This window comes from Dysidea avara, chromosome 3, assembly GCF_963678975.1.
Source record: "Dysidea avara chromosome 3, odDysAvar1.4, whole genome shotgun sequence".
Classification (NCBI taxonomy): domain Eukaryota; kingdom Metazoa; phylum Porifera; class Demospongiae; order Dictyoceratida; family Dysideidae; genus Dysidea; species Dysidea avara.
Genome location: NC_089274.1, coordinates 821,912 through 845,664, shown reverse-complemented (window position 1 = coordinate 845,664; position 23,753 = coordinate 821,912). Strand labels below are relative to the sequence as shown.

The following is a 23,753-nucleotide window of genomic DNA, read 5'->3' as shown; positions in this document are numbered from 1 at the left end:
AGTAAACACTCACTTATGAGCTTTTACACAAATTGGACAAAAATTGCAAATGCCTTACTCATGACAGCTAAACATTGATAATGAAACTTTACTGTCATATTAATGAATGGTAGCTATGAAGTGGCCTATTTACCTTATATGGTAACATGCACTATGTCATTATTTGTAACGAGTTTCAGTGTTTTATGATGAAATTACTAAATATAGTGTAGGCACAAAAACAGACCAGCAGTACTACTAAATCACAGATCAACAGAACCCAGCTATTATCATGACTTGCCAGCTAAGCTAAGCTAAGAGGGAACAGCTGCTATGACTGGTCAACTGATCTTTGCTAACCTCACACCTGGCATACAATATAATTATTATGATGTTAAGGATCAGTTTCTGATTCCATTTCACAAATTAAACGCCCCAAATTTCTGACTTTTTCACCATGAAAACTACCATGAAAAAACTACTGTATGTATTTGTAATCCATGGTGATAACCAAGTCACTAATAATCATGTACAGTATATATATATATATATATATGGTGATATCAACTTAACCTGTGGACACAGTATGTGAATTAGGAGTATGGGAAATCAAACTAAAGAATTCCTAAAGGCTACTAAAGACACCGAGACATTGATGTGTTAGATTAACAAGTTATTCGTTTCTAATCACCCCACACCCATGGCCAGCAGGTGTCATTACATGGCCCCAATATTGTAGACAATCATTTTTCATCACCATAGCAACTTGTATGAACATACCATAGCAACTACAAATGTGATAATCATCACAATAAGTGCTGGACATGTGAGCATCATGAACTACACTATGTATCTGTGTATGATGAGTCACTAAAGTTGTTTTATTAAAAAGTAGGTAAGAAGTCAAGTGCCCACATGTTCAGCCTGTTGCTAAGCGCATGAAAATGGCTGCTACACATATGACACACTTACCAAGGGACCTAGACTGCTCACAGTTGTCTGACGACTAAATGGTACGGCAGCACGACCCATCGATGGAGAAATCTGTGGATCAGCTCGAGGCATGAAGGACGGCACAGGAGGTAACCCAGCAGAGAGAGCAGTAGGTGGACGAGTAGCTAGGGTAGGTAGAGCTCCAAATGGATCTCGTTGACTAGAGTTCAAAACATCCTTTGGTGTTTGGAATGGATCAGGGTTGTCTCTCATCGCTGCAACTTCTGGTGGACGATCCCAACCTCTGATTTCATCTTTTGCTCCTTTACCAGCTTGATCCTTCTCCCAGCGACGGATGATCCTTGCTGTCTCTTTCCTTTCCTTGCTCTTTTTACGATGACGATAGGCAGCAAACACCAGCACAGCTACCACAGCAATTCCAATCACAACAAGGACAACAACAATTATAATGATAAAAGGAAATCCAGCAGTCTCTGACTGAGGTATTCCAAAGTCTCCCTCAAGATTGGTGTGGATATCATTAGCTCTACAAGATTCTCCATTCATCGAGCACACACCCACAGTATAGTCAGTTCCAGTAAAGCTACTGCGAGGTGCACCACATACGTTGATCCCAATACAATGAGGCTGCCCTGTTGGTAGACCAGTATTGTTAGCCCCCACAGTGCTACTGTCAGTCAAAGTGTTAGGACGGAACTGGAGCAAGAAACTACCACCCACAGTGGGTATACCAGTAGCAGGGTCATTAGGATCATCCACAATAATTTCCAACACTGTTGCTGATCTCCACCGGCCACTGTACAACCTTCCCAGCGGCGGAGTGAACACAAAAATACGATCAATATCTTGTTTGGTGCTGACAGGTGGAGTGTCTGTGTCTCTGTCAAATGTGATAGTGAAGGCGTCCCCTCTACCATACACTTCATCACCATTATCAGGGTCACTGGCTACAACAGAGACCACTTGAGGAGTGAGGTCTGGACGGTGTTCCTGGTACACTTCAGCATCAGGTAACTCAGTGATAGGTAGAGTACTGAAATAGTCTATTGTTACTGGGACCTCTACACCAGTTGTTCTCTCTATCACTTCGGCTATCAGAGTCCTGCTAATAGCTGCAGCTACAGAGTCAGCAAACTGGGATGGTTGTTGGATAGGGTCGAACATAGGCTTGGGGTTTTGCAAGGACAGGATCACCTCTGACACCACAGGTAGAACAGTGAGATTAGCTGTGTCGAAGACCTGACGTCGCACAACTTCATGTTGATATGCTCCATCTAATTCTCTTTTTCTCCTTTGTACAGCCCACAATTGCTCAGCCTGTGTGATCTTGCCTTGGTAGACTTGGTTAGCATCTTGTGCGTCATTCAAGAGATTTGCACAGCCAGCAATATTGACAACAGCCGTGTCACCAAACACGGTAGCATCTATCAGCTGATTGGGGTTGCTCTCACAGTACAAGTCCAACTGTCTATGACTGAATGGCTGCTCATACAATAGCACAACAAAACTGCCATCAAATAATTGTGAGTCAGGATTAGCTTCAAGTGTCACTGGGTCTACTGCACTATTCCTGATCACAATGTTTGAGAGACTTGGTGGCTTGCGGCCAAAGTTTCCCACCAGGGGAGGAGACACAGACACACTGTGAGCCGTGCTGCGGGCCTTGTTCACTAAACAGAACGGGTTCAATTCTTCCTCCACTAGACGGACAGCGTTATCATTAAATCCTCCACAAGGTCCATCATTCTCCCTCACCCTCAATGTCCACTCTCCAACCTTAGGGCTGGGCTGAGGGTATCCCTCATCAATGATTGTAATGTCCAACACACGATCATTGATCCATCTTCCCGTGTAACGATCACTGACTATTTCTGGTAACAAGAATGGAACATCAAATTCAAACAGTCCATCAATATCCTCTTGGGTCAATGCTTCTCCAACAATTCTGCCAAATGGTGGAGTGTTGGTGTCTTGATCGAATGTTATACGTAGCATATCCCCTCGTGAAAATTTGGCATCGGTGTCAAAATTGTTTATTCTATATCCAATGGCCTCCACACTGCTGATACGAGGGGGAATACCCGTTACAAATATGTTAATGGTGGATGAACTACACTGAGGCGTGTTGGGTGGTTCTGGGAGGTCACACACCTCATAAAGAAACAAGTCATATCCTTGGAAGTCTGTAGCTGGAGTGTAGACTACCACAAATCTGTTTCCTTCCTGCTGGATCTGAGCCAGCCCATTGGCTGGAAAGCTACGCAACACAAGGGAAGTCTGGTTGATGTCAGATGATAGCACAAGGTTGTATGTGTTAAGGTCCAGTCCATTGTTGTTAGCTTCTATTGCCTGCCGGTCATCTGGGTCATACACAGCTGCTGAGATGTCAGAGTAGAAATATTGTTGGGAGTTAGCTGGCTGTTCCACACGAGAGTCACCAAATGGATCAATGATTGTGACTAAATTAGCTTGTGTGATAACTGGTATATCACGGGTGATTGGTACATCATCAATATTGGTTACCAGTACTGTAGCCACTGCCTCAGAACAAGCTATCTTGATCCCATTAGCATCATATCGACTGCCTCCATTCTCCTCTAACTGCCGGACACATTCTGGTTCTAATATCACACGTCCCAATTCTCTGTTCCGGTCTTCATCGCAAACATCACATACAGCATACATGAAACTGTCTTGTCCAACAAAATCAAATGGTGGCTCATATGTCACAATCCCGTGGGCATGATAAACACGTAGGTTACCACCTACAGTTGTCATCCACTCATCCAAATACTCCCTAGTTACTGGGTCAATGAGGCTAATACGTAATGAGCTAATGACATCTGAGTCAAGTGTTTCATTGTCTGACACTCTCGTGTACATCGTGATTAAATCAAAGTCATCTTCACGAGCAACATGTGTGAAATCGATAGAGTCAGGCCTGTCATTAACATTCTGCACGGTAACCCTGACAACACCAAGCCGGTTACAATGACTCAACACATCACATGACTCATAATAAACCTCATCAACACCAAAGAAATTCAGATGAGGAGTGTACGTCAGTAAACCAGTTGTCTTGTTGTAGCTAGCAGAGCCATATTGCGGAGGAGGCTCTATCAGTGAGATGTTCTCCATTGGGGGCCTTCCCTCCTCAACATCTGACACTTCCATCCATAGGTTGATGGTTACACTTGCATCTTCATCCATCAAAACTGGCACCAGGGGCAGGACCGGAGCATCATTGACGGACATAATGCTAATGGAAATTGTCTCATTAGTGCACAGGGGGTCCCCAGCTACATCATTGTCACAGGCCATTAGAGTAAAGGTAACAAACCCTCCAGGGTTAGTATAGTAATGTGGTGGTGGTGTGTACACTAGTGTTCCTTCAGCTGGGTAGCTGCCAGTGTCTGTAGTGTTGAAGGTGTAGGTCAACTCTCCTTGTGTTGGCAGTTCAACAATGGAAAAGGAGCCAGCATCAAGAATGTTTTCAGCATCTGTCACATTTAGCTCACTGGGGAGCATCAATTGGAGTACCTCATCTTCATCAATAGTAACCAAAGTGATGCCAAATATGGGAGCATCATTATCATAATTCACCATAACACACAAGTCAATAGAGATACTTCCATTGTCACCATCTACTGCAGTGACTGTGATATTAGCCGGGCCATGATAGTTCACTTCAGGAGAGTACAGTATATCCAGCCTCTGTTCCCATATTGTGAAAGTGTTCTCTCCAATAGTTTCTGGCCGAGGTGCAGCAGAGTATCGGGTGTAGTTGGGTGTGGCTGAACCATACAGCGTAGCTGCCACACCTACTTCAAGCTCTTGTCTGTCCTCCACATCAGTGACACTGATTGGTAGAAAAGTAGGCGTGTCTTCAGCAACAGAGAAACATGACATATCCTCAGGGTAGTTGGGGATGATCACAGGTAAGTCATTGACTGATATCACTATGATGCTAATCTCCATGGTGGTAGTCAAGCCATCATTATCGGAAACGACGATGGTAACACCATCAGGTTCATCAGAATTGATTAGTGGAGTGTAAGTGATACGTTGAACATCACCAGATGTTAGTTCCCACGTACCAGATGGTGTTGTAGCACTGGTCACTCTGGGATAAGGCGACCCAGGGATCAGATCATCTTCAACATCACCAAAGAACATGGTGGCATTGTAAGTGATGGTTGTGTCTTCTTCTAGCTCAATCAAGAGAGGAGGGATGGAGTATGGTGGATCATTGATCGGGTTGATTATGATTGTTACAACTATAGGTCTAGAACAGTCACCCTCTGAGTCACACACACGAAACCAAAATGTTCTGTTACCATAATCATCTTGTTGAGGATAATAAGTTATATTGCCGGTATCATTATTGTCAACAAGTACTAATCCATGATCAGGCTGTATGAATATCTCCACTCCACTGGCATCTAGTGTCTCCTCAGGGTCAGTGAAGAACTCCAGCACAGGGAAAGTGATATTGTGATCTTCATCAATAGTAAACAGGAATACAGTGTCATTCATTATTAGTACAGGCTCATCATTGAGCACACTGACATTAACTAGTGCTGTACGTACAGGAGATCTTGCACCTTGATGATCTTCAACAAACATTTCAATCACTCGTGTTCCATTAGTTGCCTTCTCATCAGTGTTACAATACTTCAGAGTCTTGATGGCATCAGCCCATTGATTGAGTGTGAGGTTTAACATGAGATTGATCTCTGGGTAGCGATCCCCATCATAAGGGCAGAATGAAATAGCATAAGGACCTAGTACAGAGGCCAATGATGGCTCCAATAAGTTGGAATCAAAGAAGACAGCTTCAAATGTAGGGTCCAGTACATTAGTTATAGTAACTTGTAGTCTAGGTAGTGTATTGTCATCATCATCTTCTACTGCCACACTCAGTGGATCAACAATTGACACTGCTACTTCATTCTCCATGTATGATGTGATGTAAGTGTATTGTGAGGTGACCACTTCTTCTGGGATTGCCCGACGTCTTCTAGATGGTGCCAAACCAGATGACACCATGTCCGGTTCCATCCCAGATCCAGATGCGAATCCACCACCAGTTTCTGTTCCAGATCCTGCAGTACTTGAGTCCATTCCAGAGCTTACGTCAGACCCTGATCCAGTTCCAGATCCCATTCCAGGGTCTCCTCCAGATCCCACCACACTAGTTGGCGGTTCAGTTGTCGGTTGTGGTTCGTATCCTGCAATAAACAGCCTCGGTGGATCATTAACCGGTACCATGGTAACCGTGGTGTTGTACACAACACTGTTGTTGAGGCCATCATTGACAACAATTGTGATCAGACGAGGAGTATAGTCTGGCTCATCAACAATGTTCTGGTAGGTAACATTTCTGATAATGTCAGTGTACTCATCAGGAGACATCTGTCCAGTGATATTAAAGACACCATTAGTGTAGCTGAAGGTGGCAAACAAGTATGATATCACAACATCTTCATCAACTGCCAGTAACTCCATGCCATGATCGAGATAGTTCTCTATCATGATAATAGCATAACTAAGATTGTCACTGTCAACATCGTATAATAACATGTCTGAAGTTGTGATGAATACTGGGACTCCTTCTTCTATGAACGTTGTCTCATAGTTTACCCCCAGGCCATCACCATTGAGGTCCAGTATTGGTGGATCATTAACTGATTCAAATGTGACTGTGGCATTCACTGCTAACCCATAATTCTCACCATCATGAGGTAGGAACATTACTAGTCGCTGGTCAATTGATGGTCTCCCTGGCAATGCCTCCATATTGTTGTATGTAGTTGTACGCAGCACTTGCTGGTAGTTGAGGAGTGATGCCTCTCCTAGCAACAACAGTACACCAGTATCATTATCATAGCTCTTAATAATGCCCACTCCAACTGGGATGATAACATCAAGCACTTCTGATGGCCCATCCAGTGGATTGGTCAACGTAATAGTAATGTTCTGTAATGTTGTGTGATCGTTGTCCCGTACAATCAGCGATGAACTGTTTACAATAAGACTAGGCCCAGCACCTTCAACATAGTTCACCATAATATTTCTATCAACAACATCCGGACCATTCAGGTCCACTACAGGCAGATCATTAACTAGTCCAATATCAATCTCCACAACAGCTACTTCACTGGTGAAGTCTCCATCATTGATCTGTAGCTCTACTCTCCTGCGGCCTATACTAGGTTCTTCTGCAGTATTAATGTAACTGAGTGTTTGTAGTATACTCTGAAATGTGCTGAGTGGTGCAGGCCCCACTAATGTAAGAGTAAAATTATCTTCTTCAAGTGTCACATTGTCCATTACAGTGATGTTGAGGTATTCTTCGGTTATGTCAAGAGGATTGGTCAGCATTACCGTGGCATTAAACTGAGGGAAATTCCCACTGTCCTCATCAGTGATGACCAGATCCCTAGCAATGTCGACTGCCTGTCCATGTTCCGTGTACAACAATCTAGCCCCTCGTTGTGTTATGATCACAGGTACTTGATCATTGATTACCTCCAACTGTACCTCTGTCATTGCCGTGTTGCTGGACAGGCCATGAGCATCTGTTACAAACATGCTAATAAAGCGTCGTCCGGGGGAGGGCTCTTCCCGGTCATTATAATAAACACTGGTACGCAGCAGAGACTGGTATACATCCACAGGTGCTACACCTACAATAACCAAACATCCTGTGATCTCATTGAATGTGTAGTTGAAGTTGTATGGCATCACTTCAGTGAAGTTGACTGACACATACTCATAATATGGGTCATACACTGGCTGTATCTTCAGTGTAGCATTTGCTATGAAGAAGAACTCATTATGATCTTGGTCAGTGAGAGAAAGGTTAGCTGCAGCAATGGCTACAGGAGATGGTTGGCTCTCAGTAAATGTAGCAAACAAGAGATCATCAATAAGTACAGGAGGATTCTCTGCTCTGAGAAGGATGGTCACACTAGTGTAAACAAAACTGCTGTCCTCAGAATCATAGACATCAAATTCTATCACTCTGGTATCATTGGTCAGCTCAGGGTGTTGATTCCTGTACACTACTTGTTGTAGGATGATCTGGTAAGCTTCAACAGTGACTCGTGGTTCTCCTGGTGGAGCTCTTAACATCAAACTGGACTGGTTTGATCCAGCTCCACCAGAGAAGACATGATAGATCAGCTGTACTCGCTCGATTGCCACTGAAGTATTCACCTCAGCCACAGTGTTGTTAGCAAGCAGTGATACCCCACTGTCATCTAGAGGGACCAGTCCAATACTCTCCACTCCGGGATCAATAGTATTAGTTATAGTAATAGTGACACTATCCAGCCATGCATGATCATCATCAGTAATAGTAACATACAATGGGTCCACTATCCTGACATGTTCCATGTCCTCAACAAACTCAGTAGAATATGAAGCGACTTCACGAGATATGCTGACCTCTGGTAGATCATTAACTGACGTTACTGTGATTGTAGCATTACGACTTGTAGAGCTAAACTCATTTAAATTACTAGCATCATTGTATGTGGTGTCCACACCATAATGACCGGACAGTCCGTGTGTCAAGCCAGTGTCATCCCAGCCAATCAGAACAATGTGTGGTATGTCGTTTGGCGGCCACAAGTCTCCATTAGTATCACGTAAAGTGTTATAGTTTAAGTTAGGTAAGAACCTAACACTACAGTCACCTGACAACAATGTGGCTCTCTCTGGGAGGGGATTAGCTGGGATGATAAAGCCATACACAATGTTCCCAATAAATACTTGCCACTCTCCATAATTTCCAGAAGCATCACCAGAGAAATATCCACTTCCAGACCCAGCTTCATTCACAGGACATCTCCATTCCCAGGCTCCATACCGCAGGTCAACTCCAACCACAGCAACACCCACAGAGTGGTCAACGTCTACATCATAATAAACACTTCTTACTATATCTGACACCAGTGTACCAGCATTCTCTAAAGGAGGTGTGTCCTCCAATATGGTGGACAATGTGGTATCCCCTGACAACAGTGGTGAGTCATTAACAGGTTCTATGTACAGCGTAGCCGTTGACGTGTTGACACTGAATGGTCCTGTAATCTCATTGGCTAGAGTGGTATTCACACCTACTGTTCCAGACGGCTCCCCAGAAGTCAAATCCCAAGCCAAGAAGGTCAACGTTACAAAGCCATTAAAGTCCTGAGTGGGCAGAAACCTTATTAATGCAGTGGAGTTGAGCAATGTAGCATTGTCCACGCCCACTTCCAACATGGCTACCCATGTGATGCCATCATCAACACTGTACTGCCACATCCCATTGGCTTGATCCAACATCACTATGGCAACACCATGGGATAGATCGACAATATCAACATCAGAAATATTTGCAATCAAGTCAAATACCAAATCCCCTGAAGGATTCTGCTCATCCTCTAAGGTAGTTGAAAGGTAATAAGGAGCTGACAACAACACTGGGGCATCGTTCACTCTCAACACTGTTACCATGGTATCTATTACATCATAACTGAAGGGATCAATGGGCGACAAAGATGTGGCATCAACCACAGCTCCGTCCTCGTGTCCATCTGTCACATCCCATGCCTTGAACAAGAACAATGCCTGTCCATTGTAGTCCATTGCTGGTAGCAGTCTTATTCTAGTATAGGATTCATTGATCCTCAGTACAGTAGCACTAGATAGACTAGTATTAGCATTGAATGCTGTCCATATACCATCAGGGCCATTTGTGGAATACTGCCATTCCCCAGCACTGGAGTCCATGTCAATGATAGCCACGCCCTTGATAGCATCATCATCATCATCAAGGATCAGGTGATCTGCTATATACTGTAGCGACCAGCCAGTGTTGTTAACGAGGGGCTCATCCTCATGGATTACCAGATCTCTTAGTGGAGCAGACAGATTGAGGTACGGAGAGTCATTGATCTTCATTGTCATAATAGTGGTGGTGACATTATCACTCGGTAGTAATCCATCAAATGCTGTGAAGACAATTTTCCTTACTGCATCAGTAGGCTCGTCTGCCATATTGTCATATGTAACAGTCTTCAGTACTTCTTGATAAGCCAGTACAGTATCAAGGCCAGTGATAGTGAGAGTGGCTGTACTGCTGTTGTAACTCCAGTCTGGTCGGTACACTTCAACACTATAGAAGTCACCATCAATATCACCAATGATTCTCTCTACTTCTGAAGACACAGAGAGGCTCTCATAGTCTCCATCTAATAGAGGACTGATTACAACTTGGATATACTCCAGAGTGATGTTATCAATGTCTTCAATTATTGTTGCAGGATCAGTAACCAAAACGGGACCCCTCTCCTCATAAAACACCACAGTGTAGTCTACTCCAGGTATATCTCCGCTCACATCCAGAAATGGACGATTGTTTACTAACGTGAAGGACAAATAGGCTACAGCCGGCATGCTATCATTCAGACCATCATTTACAATGAACACTATCTCACGAGAAGACCCTGATGGGTTACCGGGGTCAGCAAATGTGTTGTTATAGGTGATAGTTGCTAGGACAACACTAAACTCATCCACAGTGGCAGGACCAATCAATAATAGTTCGCTATTATTATATTGTTTAGTGATTGGTGTACCAGTAACATTAGCATCCAGTACCTCATGTTCCATGTCAGGTGCTTCTCTTATTGTCACACTGATATATTGGAGGGATGTATTGTCATGATCTACCAGAGAGAAGGTGTCCATTATAGCTAGGGGAACTTCACCCTGTCCCTCTGAGTACATCACTCTGCTGTGCAGGTCAGGTCTACTAATGTTCAGGTCAAACTGAGCTGGATCATTGACTAGAGCAATACTCAACTGAGTGGTGACTAAATGACTAAACCCAGTACCATCATACACTCTAAATGCAAAAGTCCTATCCATACTATTCGGCTCCTCAGCTTGGTTCTGGTACTGTAAGGTACGCAATACTTGTACATACTCCTCAATAGTGGAGAGACTACTAGGATCATCAGCTTCTATTCTGAGTGTATACATATTAGAACTGCCAAATAGTATGGAGTAGTTCAGGCCAGTATTACTGATGTCCACTAGTAGCTCTTCATCTGTGCCATCCAGACGAGCAAATGTGATAGTCATAAACTCCATGTGGGCATGGTCACAGTCAACAAGGGACAGGTGGGCGGGGTCTTCTATGCTGACAGGTATGACCACTCTTACAGGGGGAAGTGGCTCAGTAAACACCGTGGCAAAATTTGCAGCATCTTCACTGAGCTGGAGGACAGGCGGGTCATTGACTGACGTCACTTGAATGGTTACCATGGAAATGTTCTCACTGAAAGCGTCAATGTGATCATCAGGAAAAGATGTAGTGTCCACACCACTCATCTGATTAGCACCTTGGGTGCTATCCCAACCCCTGAACATGATGTATGGCCAATCAGATAGCGGTCTTGGCACGTTATCCTGATCATACTCAGTATTGAAGCAATCATTAGGGATGAACCGGATGTAGCATATGTCCCGTAGAAGTGTAGCTCTCTCTACATGGGGCAGGTTTAGTATCACATCTTGAAACAGTTGTCCACCAGTAAATGGGTTCCACTGCACATTACTGCCTGTGTCACAAGTGTATTCCCACACTCCATAACGTGTGTCCACCTCAACTATTGCCACACCAATGTTATCACCTTCATCAACATCTGTGTAGAATCCTCTAACAATCTGTCCAATCGGAACACCCAGATTATTAAGTGTGGATACATCTTCTGTTATTGGTGGTAAGGGATTTCCCCCGTCAAGTACTGGTGAGTCATTAACAGGTTCAATCACTATTGTTGCCGTGGTTTCCAGAACACTAAATGGTCCAATGACTGGGTCAGTGTTAGTATCAACATTGGTTGTCCCTGACAACTGGGTGGAATTAAGGTCCCAGATCTTAAAGGTAAAGGAAGCCATACCATTGTAGTCTTGGTTAGGAAAGTACCTAATTCTATTAGCATTTGTCGGTTGATTGCGCAACACTACTGCACTAGAATTTGTGGGGTTTCCTACATCAGACCACTCTGCACCCCCATTGGTGGTAACCTGCCAACGTCCATTTGAAGTGTCAACACCAACTACTGCTATCCCAAACTCGGACAGCGAGGTGATCACACGATCCACATCCTGCTGTAATGCGGACAGGAAGAGAGTGACATCATCACCTTCAGAGGGCCACTCCCACACACTGTCTTCCAAGATAGCTGACATCTCTGGTACTACTGACAAATTTAATACTGGAGCATCGTTAACAGCTATCACCCTAAGCAACAAGGTACGGGACATCTCACTAAATGCATCTCGGACGGAGCTAGACACTGCAGCCCTAGTAGTGCCATCTGGTAGCCTATCTGATGCATCCCAAGCCACAAACGTCAGGCTAGTTGAGCCATGAAAGTCTAGACTAGGTACAAATCTAATTCTGTTATCATTAGTGGCTCGTAGTAGCCGGGCCGTAGTGTACGATGTGTCACTAGGAATTGATAACCAGCTGCCGTTATTGGCTACTTGATACTGCCACTCTCCATTGGCTGAATCCACACTGATAATAGCTACACCTCTCTCATGTATGACATCATCATCTTCAATGAGGTTATATGCTAACATCCGCACAGTGATACCTTGATTATCACCTTCATCTTCTAAGATTGATGGTTCTATTATGCGCTCACCTTGTCTGAAGCGTGGAGAGTCATTTAACAGCTCTATAGCAACAGTAGTGTTAACAACATCACTCAACAGGTCACCGTCATAAGCAGTGATCCGAAGCACTCGTGATGTGGGATCAGGTTCATCTGCCATATTAATGTACCTCACTGAGGAGAGCACTATTTGGAACTCCTCCACAGTGGGAAACCCTGTAAGTGTCAGGACACCTGATGACTCATTGTAAACAGACGTAGCATTGTATACAACAAATTCCAGTATACTAGGATATTCTGAGATGTCCAGGGACTGCAAGTAGTCGGAGTTGATAGTTAACATTTCCAGTTCATCATCCAGTAGATTAGTAATCTCTACAGTGAGGTATTCTAATGTTTGATTGTCTTCGTCATGAACCATAACCAATCGGTCCACAACAGGTACAGCCACACCCTCTTCAATAAACACTGTTGTATAATCTACCCCAGCATTGTTGCCATTGACATCTAACATTGGTTTGTTGTTAACACCAGTAAATGAGATGTAACTAACAGCAACCAAACTGTAATCCATACCATCAGAGACAAGGAATACAACTTCTCGTTGTGACTCATCAGGGTTACCAGGGTGAGCATATGTGTTGTCATAGGTAATGGTAGACAACACAATAGTATAGTTCTCAATACTGTCAGCACCCATCAAGTAGAGAGTAAAACTGGTATCATTGTAATAACTATTAATACTGGTACCTGATGTATCTGCTGATAACACTTCATGATCAGCATCTGGAGCATGAGCAATAGTCACTATAGCTGACTGCATAACATTGTTATCATGATCAATAAGAGTTAATGCTGTTGAGTTAGTGAGTAATAGTGATCCCTGGCCCTCTGTGTACTGTACAAAGTTGTTTACATCAGGAATATGGCTATTAAGGTCTAGCATGGGTAAGTCATTGACTAGTTGAACTATTACAGTCGAGTTAAGAGTGGTGTAACCTCCCTCTACATCTGTAATGACAAATAATACCTCTCTTATGCCACCTTGTGGTTCTTCTATTGTGTTGCTATATTGACTGGTTTGTAACACTTTCTCAAACTGACTGGCTGGAGCGTCGGCTCCTAGACTCATGTTGGGCAGGATGCGTACCATATAAGGGCATAAACTGACCACCTCTAGAACAAGGTCAGTACCAGAAAGGTCAAACAACAACTGCTCAATTCGTCGTTCTCCGCCATTACAATATCTCACTAGGTCATCTTCAGTTGCTCTGCGACCTCTTGATATCACAGTCCCCATTCCACTTCCAGACCCAAGTCCACTTCCAGACCCAAGTCCACTTCCAGACCCAATTCCAGACCCCAAACCACTTCCAGATCCAATTCCACTTCCATTGTCATCAGACAGAGCCACAAAACTACCATATATGGTAACAGTGACTTCCATCAGTCTTTCATTATCAACATCGATCACAACCAAGTCATCACCCACGATGCTAACAGGTGGTCCATCTTCTATGAATGTAGTGAATAATGAACTTGTAACAATGTGCGGGAGATCATTGACTGATGTAACACTGATATGCACTAATTGGGGTACAGGACTCAAGTCATTAGTGATGGAGTCACTGTGGTATGACACATCGTTACCATAGCTACTGGACAAGCTGGCTGGCAGTACGGTAGTGTCCCAGCCTAACACATTTATGTAGGGGGTGTGTGATGGTGGGCGGGTGTAACCACGGTAATCCAGCTCTGTGTTGAAATTGGCTTCAGGCAGGTAGCGTATACGACAATCAGCCAGCAATAGTGTGGCTTCCTGCAACTGTGGAAACTGGGGGAACACCTCACCAAATTGGACATCTCCAATAAATGTCGTCCAGTTGAAGGGGAACACCCCACCACAGGTATACTGCCAGTTACCATAGCGATTATCCACACCAATAACAGCAATTCCAGTCACAGATGCCACATCAACATCAATGTAGTAATCTGCAACAATATCTGCTACTGAGGTACCATGGTTCACTCCAACTGGTGCGTCTTCCACTATAGTGTGTAGGGTCATACCTCGGCTAACTAGAGGTGAATCATTGACTGGATCTATTATTAATACTGCTTGAGATGTGTTGACACTGAATGCTCCTATTATTGGATTGGCAGTGGTGGTATCTACATCTCTGGTACCTGGATCCCCTCTACTTGTTAAATCCCATACCACAAACTCCATACTAGTGATTCCATTGAAATCTCTGTCTGGCACAAATCTGATCCGATTCTGGTCACCAAGGACACCGCTGAGAACTACAGCCTTTGATGCTGACACATCACCAAGTGGTTGCCACATTGCACCCCCGTTAACAGAGAATTGCCACTCTCCATTGGATGAATCCTGTCCAATCACACCCACTCCAAGAGGATCATAATCGACATCACTAGAATACTCTAACAGGGAGACTACTGGGTCACCTATTGAGTCATAATCATCTTCATCAATACTAGACAAGTTAATAGTGACAGGAATTAACACTGGAGCATCATTCACTTCTTCCACTGTCCATGTCAGCTCGACACTTGCATTGCTGTAAGCGTCAATGTTACTTGTAGAGGAGGCATCGGTCATAGTACCACTGGGCAACCCATTGGAGCCATCCCAGGCTACTAAGGTTATTGTGACATTTCCATTTGTGTCTTTGTCTGGTATGTATCTTATTCTGTAACTGCTATCCAATAGGAGGGCATTGTATAGAGTAGTGTTAATAGAGATGTCCTGCCAGCCTGTGTAACTATCTGTGTAACCGCTGCCACTGCCACTTGCACCACTGCTAATGTCATTATTATCACTACCATTAGCTATATACTGCCATTGTCCTTGTGTGGAATCTACCATCACCACAGCAACACCATGACCAACGGTAACCCCATCATCATCTAGTATCAGAGCAGAGACAACTTCATTGACAGATAATCCCTCAGTATCTATGTAATCCTCAGTAATGAGCGGGTTAGGTAACATGGCTGAAGTGTTGAAGAAAGGAGAGTCATTGATCAGTTCAATACTCACTGTAGTGTGGACTGGCTGGCTATCCAGTAATCCATCACTTAACAAGAACTGTACTAGTCTTGGAGAAGGGCTTGGTTCATCAGCAAGATTATTATACATGACAGTTCTCAATACAAGTTGATAATCTGCCACAGAGTCAAGCTCAGATATAGACAAAGTTCCTCCATGACAGTGTACCACTGTCTGGCCACTAGTAGGGATGAGTGGTTTCCCATTACAGTGTACTGTAGGTCGGATGGTAGTCAGGGAAGTGACATCATCACCTAGCAACCCAGTGATGACTAGTTGTGACATCACAGACAACACTTCATCATCACCATCCAATAGGTTAGTAATGGACACCTCAGCATTGTGTAGTGTTGTATTATCAATATCACTAGCTGTTAGGTTGGGACTGGTTATTGATACACTACCACGTTCCTCATAGAATATCACAATATACGGTCCAGGTTCCATTCCATTGAGGTCCAGGAATGGAGGATCATTGACGCTGGCAAATGTTAGTCTGACTAAAGCTGGTTCACCATCATCAGTACCATCATTGGGTATAAAAGATATTATCCTTGGCTCGGTATCAGGGAAGCCAGGAGAGTGCACATTATTACTGTACATAACTGTAGCAATGACATCAGTATAATTATCAATAGTATCTCTCCCAGATAGAGTTAACTGGTTGAGGGATTCATTGTAAGTGACGGTGATGAGGTTGGATATGCCAAGAAATGATGCCATTAATATCTCGTCTCTGCCATCTAGTGGGTTGAGTATTGTCACGGTAACATACTCCAAATAATGATCATCATTATCATAGAGTAATAGGGTACTATAGTTGGTCAATGACTGAGCTCCCTGGCCTTCTTCATAATCAACAAAGTTGGAGAATTCTTCCGTCGACAACTGAGTGTTTAGTATCAATACTGGTGGGTCATTGGTGATGATGAGACGAACATAAGACATTGCTAAAGTGCTGAGAAACTGGTCCCCCTGTGTGTCTTGTGCTCGGAAGACAATACTCCTATTACTGCCCAGCAACTCTTCAGCATTGTTGAAGTATTCAGTAGTTCTCAAGGCTGCCTGGTAGACACTAGAGTGTAGAAAGTCAACAGAGAATATTGTGATAGTGTACGTCAAGTTATCTTCTGTAATAAGTTGTTTTAACTGGGGCAAGGAGGTAAGGTTAACAGTTATTCCTTCTTCTCCGATATTCTCATAGCCTAGTAGAGTGATAGTTAGGGTGTAATTGCTTGAGTCAAACTCTGGGTCATACAAGATGGCATTGTCTCTATCAACCACTGCAATTGCTGACATTGCCTCTGTAAACATGACCTCATAATCTGGTGACATGGCAACAGTGGTGTTCAATGGATCCAGATCAACTTCTATATGATGCACAGTCAACATTGATCGGCTGGCAGCAGCTGTGGTAGCAGATGTGGCCATTCCATCTGACACTACAGCTTGAATTATCCTATCCTCTGAGAAATCAGGTTGTACAGCACCATTGTGATAGACTACACTACGTAATACTTTATTGTAATTCTCCACTGAGTCGTCACCTCTCAGTGTTAGCTTTGTCCAGTTGGGATCAAACACCCAATCAATATTTGGTTCCCGAGATATTCTCAATGACCAACCAACAAAAGAAAGCCCATACTCCAAACCACCACTAATAACCAGAGACCACTGCCCTGAGGGCAACTTGCCATTCAACACTGAAAGTGGATTGGCTGGAATAAGTACATCAATGAGGCTGTGTTTCACTGGAATGGTGGAATTGGAATTGAGTACCTCATTGAATGTTGGAACATAGTATCGAGATGAATCCATTCCAAAAATACCACCAGTGCCCATTCCAGACCCCATACTACTGCCAGAGCCACTTCCAGACCCAATAACACCTGAACCACTTCCAGACCCCATACCAGACATTGCTGTGTCATTTACGGCAATACCAAACAGACCACGACAAGAGTAGTCTACACTGTCAACTGTGAGGTCATCAAATATAACTGATGTGTAGTTACCATATGCACAGAACTCATTTGATGACTGAGACAACATCACTCTGGTCCCATCAGGATGCTCCAACAAAATGGTGGGTAGATACAGTTGCTGGGCAGTATATGGGATTGATAATTTGATACCAACCGTTACCTGTGTGATGCGTCCATCACTAGTCACTTCACGTGCGTGACGTTGCTCCTTAGGAAACATCTCAGTTATAGGCAGGGATGGTACAACTGCTGGGGTGGAAATTAGAAGGTGAGGCTCTTGCAGGTGGATCACCAGACCCCAACTAGCCAATCGTCCATTATCTCTCTCTGCTAATAAATCAGTGACATGTAGCGTCCAGTCTCCTTCCACAGAATATTCTGAGTATCCTGACAAGTCACCATCAGCATCAAACACTCCTTGCATTCTAAACTGACACAGTCCTGGGGACTGGGGGGATTTGGATAGCTTCACACCACGGGAAAGGTCACTATCAAAGGTTGTTCTAAAGAGGTCATCTTTGCCACAATCCACCCCTCCAGGGTGTAACACCAGTAGCTCTCTGCGTCCACCATGTTCTAGCTCTAATTGAAGATCACCAACCCATGAATGACGAATATCAACAGTCACATCAACATTACCAACTGACCCAGTGACATTGCCAATACTGATGGTACTCGACACAGATGGCACCACACTGCCACCAAACAGAACTCCAAATGGTAAGTTAATATTAAGTGCTTCTCTTATAATAGGAGCGGTAACCCTCTCTGGGGACCTATACGTTACTGTGAGTTGCTCTGATGGAGCATCAAGGGCGTTCAGTATCTGCAGAGTAACATTAGTTATATGAGGACTATCACTATCTGATATGGCTGCCATTGTAGGACTGACAGCAGATACTGCTGGCTGGTTGGGGAAGAACCGATTGTTGTAGCTATCCTCTCCACCGCTGAGAGTGACCACAGGCAGTAGATTATGGATCACAACATTTAACAAGGTAGCTGTAACACTGCCATAACTAGTACCATCATATATCATCACCGACACAGTGCGATTACCTTGAGTAGGGACACTCTTAACATTCTTGTACACAACTGATTGTAATGCAGCAAGGTACACCTCCTCTGACACTGCACCAGTGAAGTAGAGAAGATTGGGGGCATCTTCACTGGTTCCCATTATCAGTCGAGGATCAGTGAAGGTGTTATCAACAAGTAGTTGCTCATCACCACCATCTGGAGGACTGAGTAACATTACTGTCATCCATTGTAGTGACAATTGTGTTGTTGTGATGTTTACAGCAGCGGTGAATAATCGTATTGACTCATCAATGTTTTTGACGTATGTCACAGAGTAATCATCATCCAGTTCCACAACTGGAGGCTAATGGTGTCAAAAATTCATGACATAATATGGGGACAATGTGACATAATATGGGCACAGTGTGACACAGCAAACTAAAATGGTCCACATAACACTGGGGAACAACTACTATTAGAACACACACAGAGTTTCTACCAGATGAGGATAGCTAATAGTCACCATATAGTAAGAGTTCATAAACAATAATGAAATCTACTTCATTGGGCAGTAAATTACTCATTACTTTATATTTTAGATGAGGTAATCAAACAATACAAGCAAGAGTGGAGAATCTCATAGACTCTTGTAGAAATAAGTGCTATAAAATCATGACGTAACAATAAGGTGCTGTGGTTTGTGACATACAAGAATTACACATGCAAAACTGTATGCAAATGGACTAGTAAGAAACATCTATGCTGTTTGTCTAAACCCATACTGTGTGTGCGTGTGTGTGTGGTTTGATGAGATGAGAAACGTTGAGAGCTCAGTTGCTAGCGATGTTGTTAGGTATGCATACAATTGATATGTTCAATTAATGACATTGTTAGGTACACAAAGAGAAACTTGGAAGTGTCACCATCATAATTTTACAATACGCCCTTTTATGGGGGTACATGTTAGCAGGACACAGTCGTATGAGAGTAACGTGTAAGTAAGAGACATTCTATTTATACAGTGGTAACTGCTTTAGGACATTTTAGACGTGACAGGTGGATTGTTCTATAAAGCTCAGGAATTAGTAGTTGGCCCTTGCAGGAATACCAGAACACTCCTATTAGAACACCTATTAGAACACTCACCTGAATGGCTTCTTCACCCACAGATACAAGATAACAAAAAGGCAGGGACCAAGTGCTGTTGTCCATCACCATCAAACAGATCACATGGTCTCCAACTTGGTCTGATGTTGGTGTCCAACGTAGCATCACCTCAGCTGTAATGAGATCACATGATCACTCTTACAGGTCATACCATGAGGCTTAGCTTATTGAGGCTAGCTACTGACTAGTGAAGGGATGCTCTATTCAATTGTTCTAATACAACATAAACAAAATACTCTAATAAAACAGTCATCATTTCAATGGATAAAGGCCCCAGCATACTTTAAGTCATACAATTTTAGCTACATACCTATCAATGAGAACACTATTTGTTTAATATTCATTTTAAACCAATTGGCTCACCAATGACACATAACAATGGGGAGCCAGACAGTCACCAAAAATGATTGTTCTATTAGCTAAACACTTATATAAATATTATACAGACATTTCACGCAAACTTCAAGAGATGTCAGTTATTACACTTTTCCATGTTTATTATTTGACCCCAGGGGTAGAAACAGTGATAGTTTAGGTACATAATATACACACTTGAAATGACTCTAATTGAATATCATATTTACTTGGTTAAATGCCGCAGCCCTTATTACCTTATTCCTAAAAATTGATGCGTTGACTATTCAAATTTGACCAAACACATCATACTAACCTGTATCATTAGCAGTGACTATTATGGGGTCTACAGTAACTCCAGTTGGTAACATTGTTAATGATGTCACAATGAGGTCATTGCTGATGTCATCAATGACAATGTCAAATGACATCATCACCTCCATTCCAATGGTGGCATATAAGGTGTTGGGTGGTGACACAAAAATGGGTGTGGTATCATCACTTCCCTCTGTTACTACAATCAGTGTTTCCATGGTGACCTAACCAGTTGTAACACATACTATTATAACACAAGCCCTACAGTAAACACCAGCTGTATAAGGTCATCTCACTGCATTTAGCAGGTCACTTAGTACACTAATGACACGTTTGACAATGGTCAGTTTACCATTGATGTTCACACAATTTTATTGGTTCTCTATCTGTAGGGACAGAGTAATGGACTGGCAAACGTTCAGCGTCTTAAACTGAGTAGTGCAGGAGATACAGTAATGGATAGTCAATTTGTACAGTACAGGCACTTACAAAACTTACTGATGCAATGGTATATATGGTGAGATGTGTTAATTCACTGACTAGTGAGGCCATAAACACTTGCGCAAGTTTTAATAGAGCTTGAGTTATTTACCTACTGTTTTAAAATAATAATAATAAAGTACCATTGTGCGTACATCAATGGTTTTGAAGTCATCATGTTGTTGCTGAATAGACGCTTCTATAAAAAGGCGTAGGTGACGGGATTTACCCAGACACTGAAGTTATTTTAGCTCTTAAACTGGCCTTGAATAATTTTCTAAAAGTAAAAACGACAAATAGTTTTTGTAGTTGTATAATTGAACATGTACAGTAGTTCTGATGTAAGAGCTCACTTATCAGAACACTTCTATCAAGAGATGTTCAGATAACTGAATCCCACCATCACAACTAACCTCTAATCCAGTGAAGATGTCAGTCAACACAAACTGTATGCTATAGTGACCAGGTGTAATGTATCGTGTATCCACGGTTACCACTCCAGACAGTTGCTCCACAGTCACCCCTTGTGGGGTACCAGCGTCAGCCGAGTAGTACTCTCGGGTGCTTCCCAGTTGCCATGACACTGGGTTACCGGAGGCAACAACAGGAATGAAGAAGGAATGTTGCGACATGTCCCCAGGTATGACAATGTGGGATAGTAAGGGTGGCATCAGTGAGGCATACTCTAATAGGTCCACCTCAGAGGACAACCAAATACTACACAAGGCACAAGGGATTACAGTGTCACTACAATCAAGTGCTACTTACATGGTGTCTTTGTTGTTTTGTAGTCTGTCACTCCTACAACAGTACTCGTATGTTGCCTGCCAGGGGTTACCATGGTTATGAGGTCTGGGATAGGTGTGCAAAATTGTTGTCTTGGCAACAATGAAACCATTGGTAGTCATGACAACCTAGTGAATATGATCATATGAGCTTTGACAATATCAAATATCATACAACTCAGTGTAATATGAACACTTTGGAACAAACCACTGAAGGTGTCCTAAATAATATTAAGGTGTCCTAATAATATCAAGGTGTAGTTTATGATACTTTGGGACCTAAGTGTCAGATGTAGTGTCCTCAAGTGTCCACAGGTTCAATATTGTACACTTATGATCATTCATCAATCACACTAACTACCTCCATCATGGCCTCTTCATCCACCTGACTGTTATCCCCATACAGTAGTAGTCCTGGTAGTGGTATTGTGTCATCCACGGTGACGTCATCATAGTAGGCATGGTCTAGTGACAATGTTAGTGTGAACTGTACTGAAGTACGACTGACCCCAGTGTTACGAGCCCATGTGAGCAGGCCAGCCAGCACAGCACCATCTATACAAAAACAATATTGTGGGTTACAATATTATCATTAAATGTGTGTGTGTTGTGTTAGCATGTTCAATAGTGGGTAACCTTCATCATTATCTTCTATTGTCAGTGTGAAGTCTTCTATGGGTACATCATCATAATTATCATCTCGGCTGATGGCTTTAATACTAAACGAGGCACTGTACGGTGAGTCACGATTAACGTCATCATCAACAGCAAACACAGTCAATTCTTGTACAGTGTTCCAGTCCTCTGGGTGAAATATTAGTTGTTCATGTGATAACATGATGACTGAGGTGATTGGTCGCAGCTGCAATGTCACCGTGTCCTTTGGTTTATTGAGCAGTTGTATCGCATACACAGCCCATCTACCTTCAGGCAGATGCTCTGGATAAGGATAAGTCTCCTTCGGCTCAATACTAATGCCAGCTGTGTAGGGAATAAGTGTACAGTTGTAGATAATAGTTTGTATTGTATCTATAGTAGTGAAACATTCCTTAGTAGCCTCATAATAAAGACAAACATTTTGGTCAACAGAAAGAGGACAACCTCTTTATTGCAAAAATCAAGTACCCCAATTTTTTTTTTGTATCATCGTTCATGAGATACAAATTTTTGTGGATTGTATGGACATTTTATTCACGTAAATCAAATATTTCACAGCCCATGTACAAGTTGTATGGAGATTAATGTCTCAACCACGAAAAAAATTACTATTATTGCTACATACATTTTGGAAATCCACGAAAATTGAGAAGTCTGTTCTAATTGTTACTCACCTGTATCAGCATCTATGATAGGTAGCGGTATGGTGACATTTTGGCTGAGCGACTCGTTACTGCTTGTGCTGTTAAAGTCGACTAGGGTGTAGTATGGTGTATTTTTAATTACATCATCATCTCGTGCAAAAATTTTAATTTCTTGTCTCTCAGCCCAGTTGGTTCGGGAGAACTTTAGTTGCGATGTCCTCACTTCACTCCTCTCATCTTTGCTGTACACATCTAAGATAATGTCTGCAGAAGGCTCCTCAGTGAGGCTAGCATGGTAAACTGCTTCTTCTCCTTCGAGTATTCCAAATGGTGCCTCTCTTTTTTGAAGCCGTATAACTTGCCCTGCAGCAATGAAACCATACAAACATGCGTGCTTCGTGACGCGCAGCTAAAGTAGGAGGGGCTGCAGCATAGCAACAATTATAACAACCAGCTAACCTGCAGCTAGTATCGGGGCGATGGAAAGCGCCAGGCAGACCAGAGACCACAACATCGCTGCAGATTGTCCCCTGCAATTTTTGCTTCTTTTTTGCTCGAGCAAGTTTCAAATCTTCACTATATTCACTATATAAATATTGACTCCATTTTCGTCTTCCTCGTCCGATCTTCTTGTTTATTTGTTATTTCCATGACAGCTA

At 42.9% G+C, this 23,753-nt stretch overlaps 1 protein-coding gene across 1 annotated transcript in view; it reads right to left on the bottom strand.

Moving 5' to 3' along the window:
- Positions 1-23,751, bottom strand: part of LOC136248711 (uncharacterized) — a 31,418-nt gene extending 7,667 nt beyond the window's left edge. Inside the window, exons 1-9 of the mRNA XM_066040490.1 lie at positions 23,554-23,751; positions 23,125-23,457; positions 22,430-22,774; positions 22,155-22,348; positions 21,777-21,922; positions 21,422-21,725; positions 20,530-20,752; positions 19,839-19,972; positions 952-19,056 (exon numbers count right to left, since the gene is read on the bottom strand). Of these exons, the coding sequence (XP_065896562.1) occupies positions 952-19,056; positions 19,839-19,972; positions 20,530-20,752; positions 21,422-21,725; positions 21,777-21,922; positions 22,155-22,348; positions 22,430-22,774; positions 23,125-23,457; positions 23,554-23,608 (19,839 nt within the window). The 5' untranslated portion in view covers positions 23,609-23,751. The remainder of the gene's footprint in view (positions 1-951; positions 19,057-19,838; positions 19,973-20,529; positions 20,753-21,421; positions 21,726-21,776; positions 21,923-22,154; positions 22,349-22,429; positions 22,775-23,124; positions 23,458-23,553) is intronic.
- Positions 23,752-23,753: the final 2 nt, after the last annotated feature.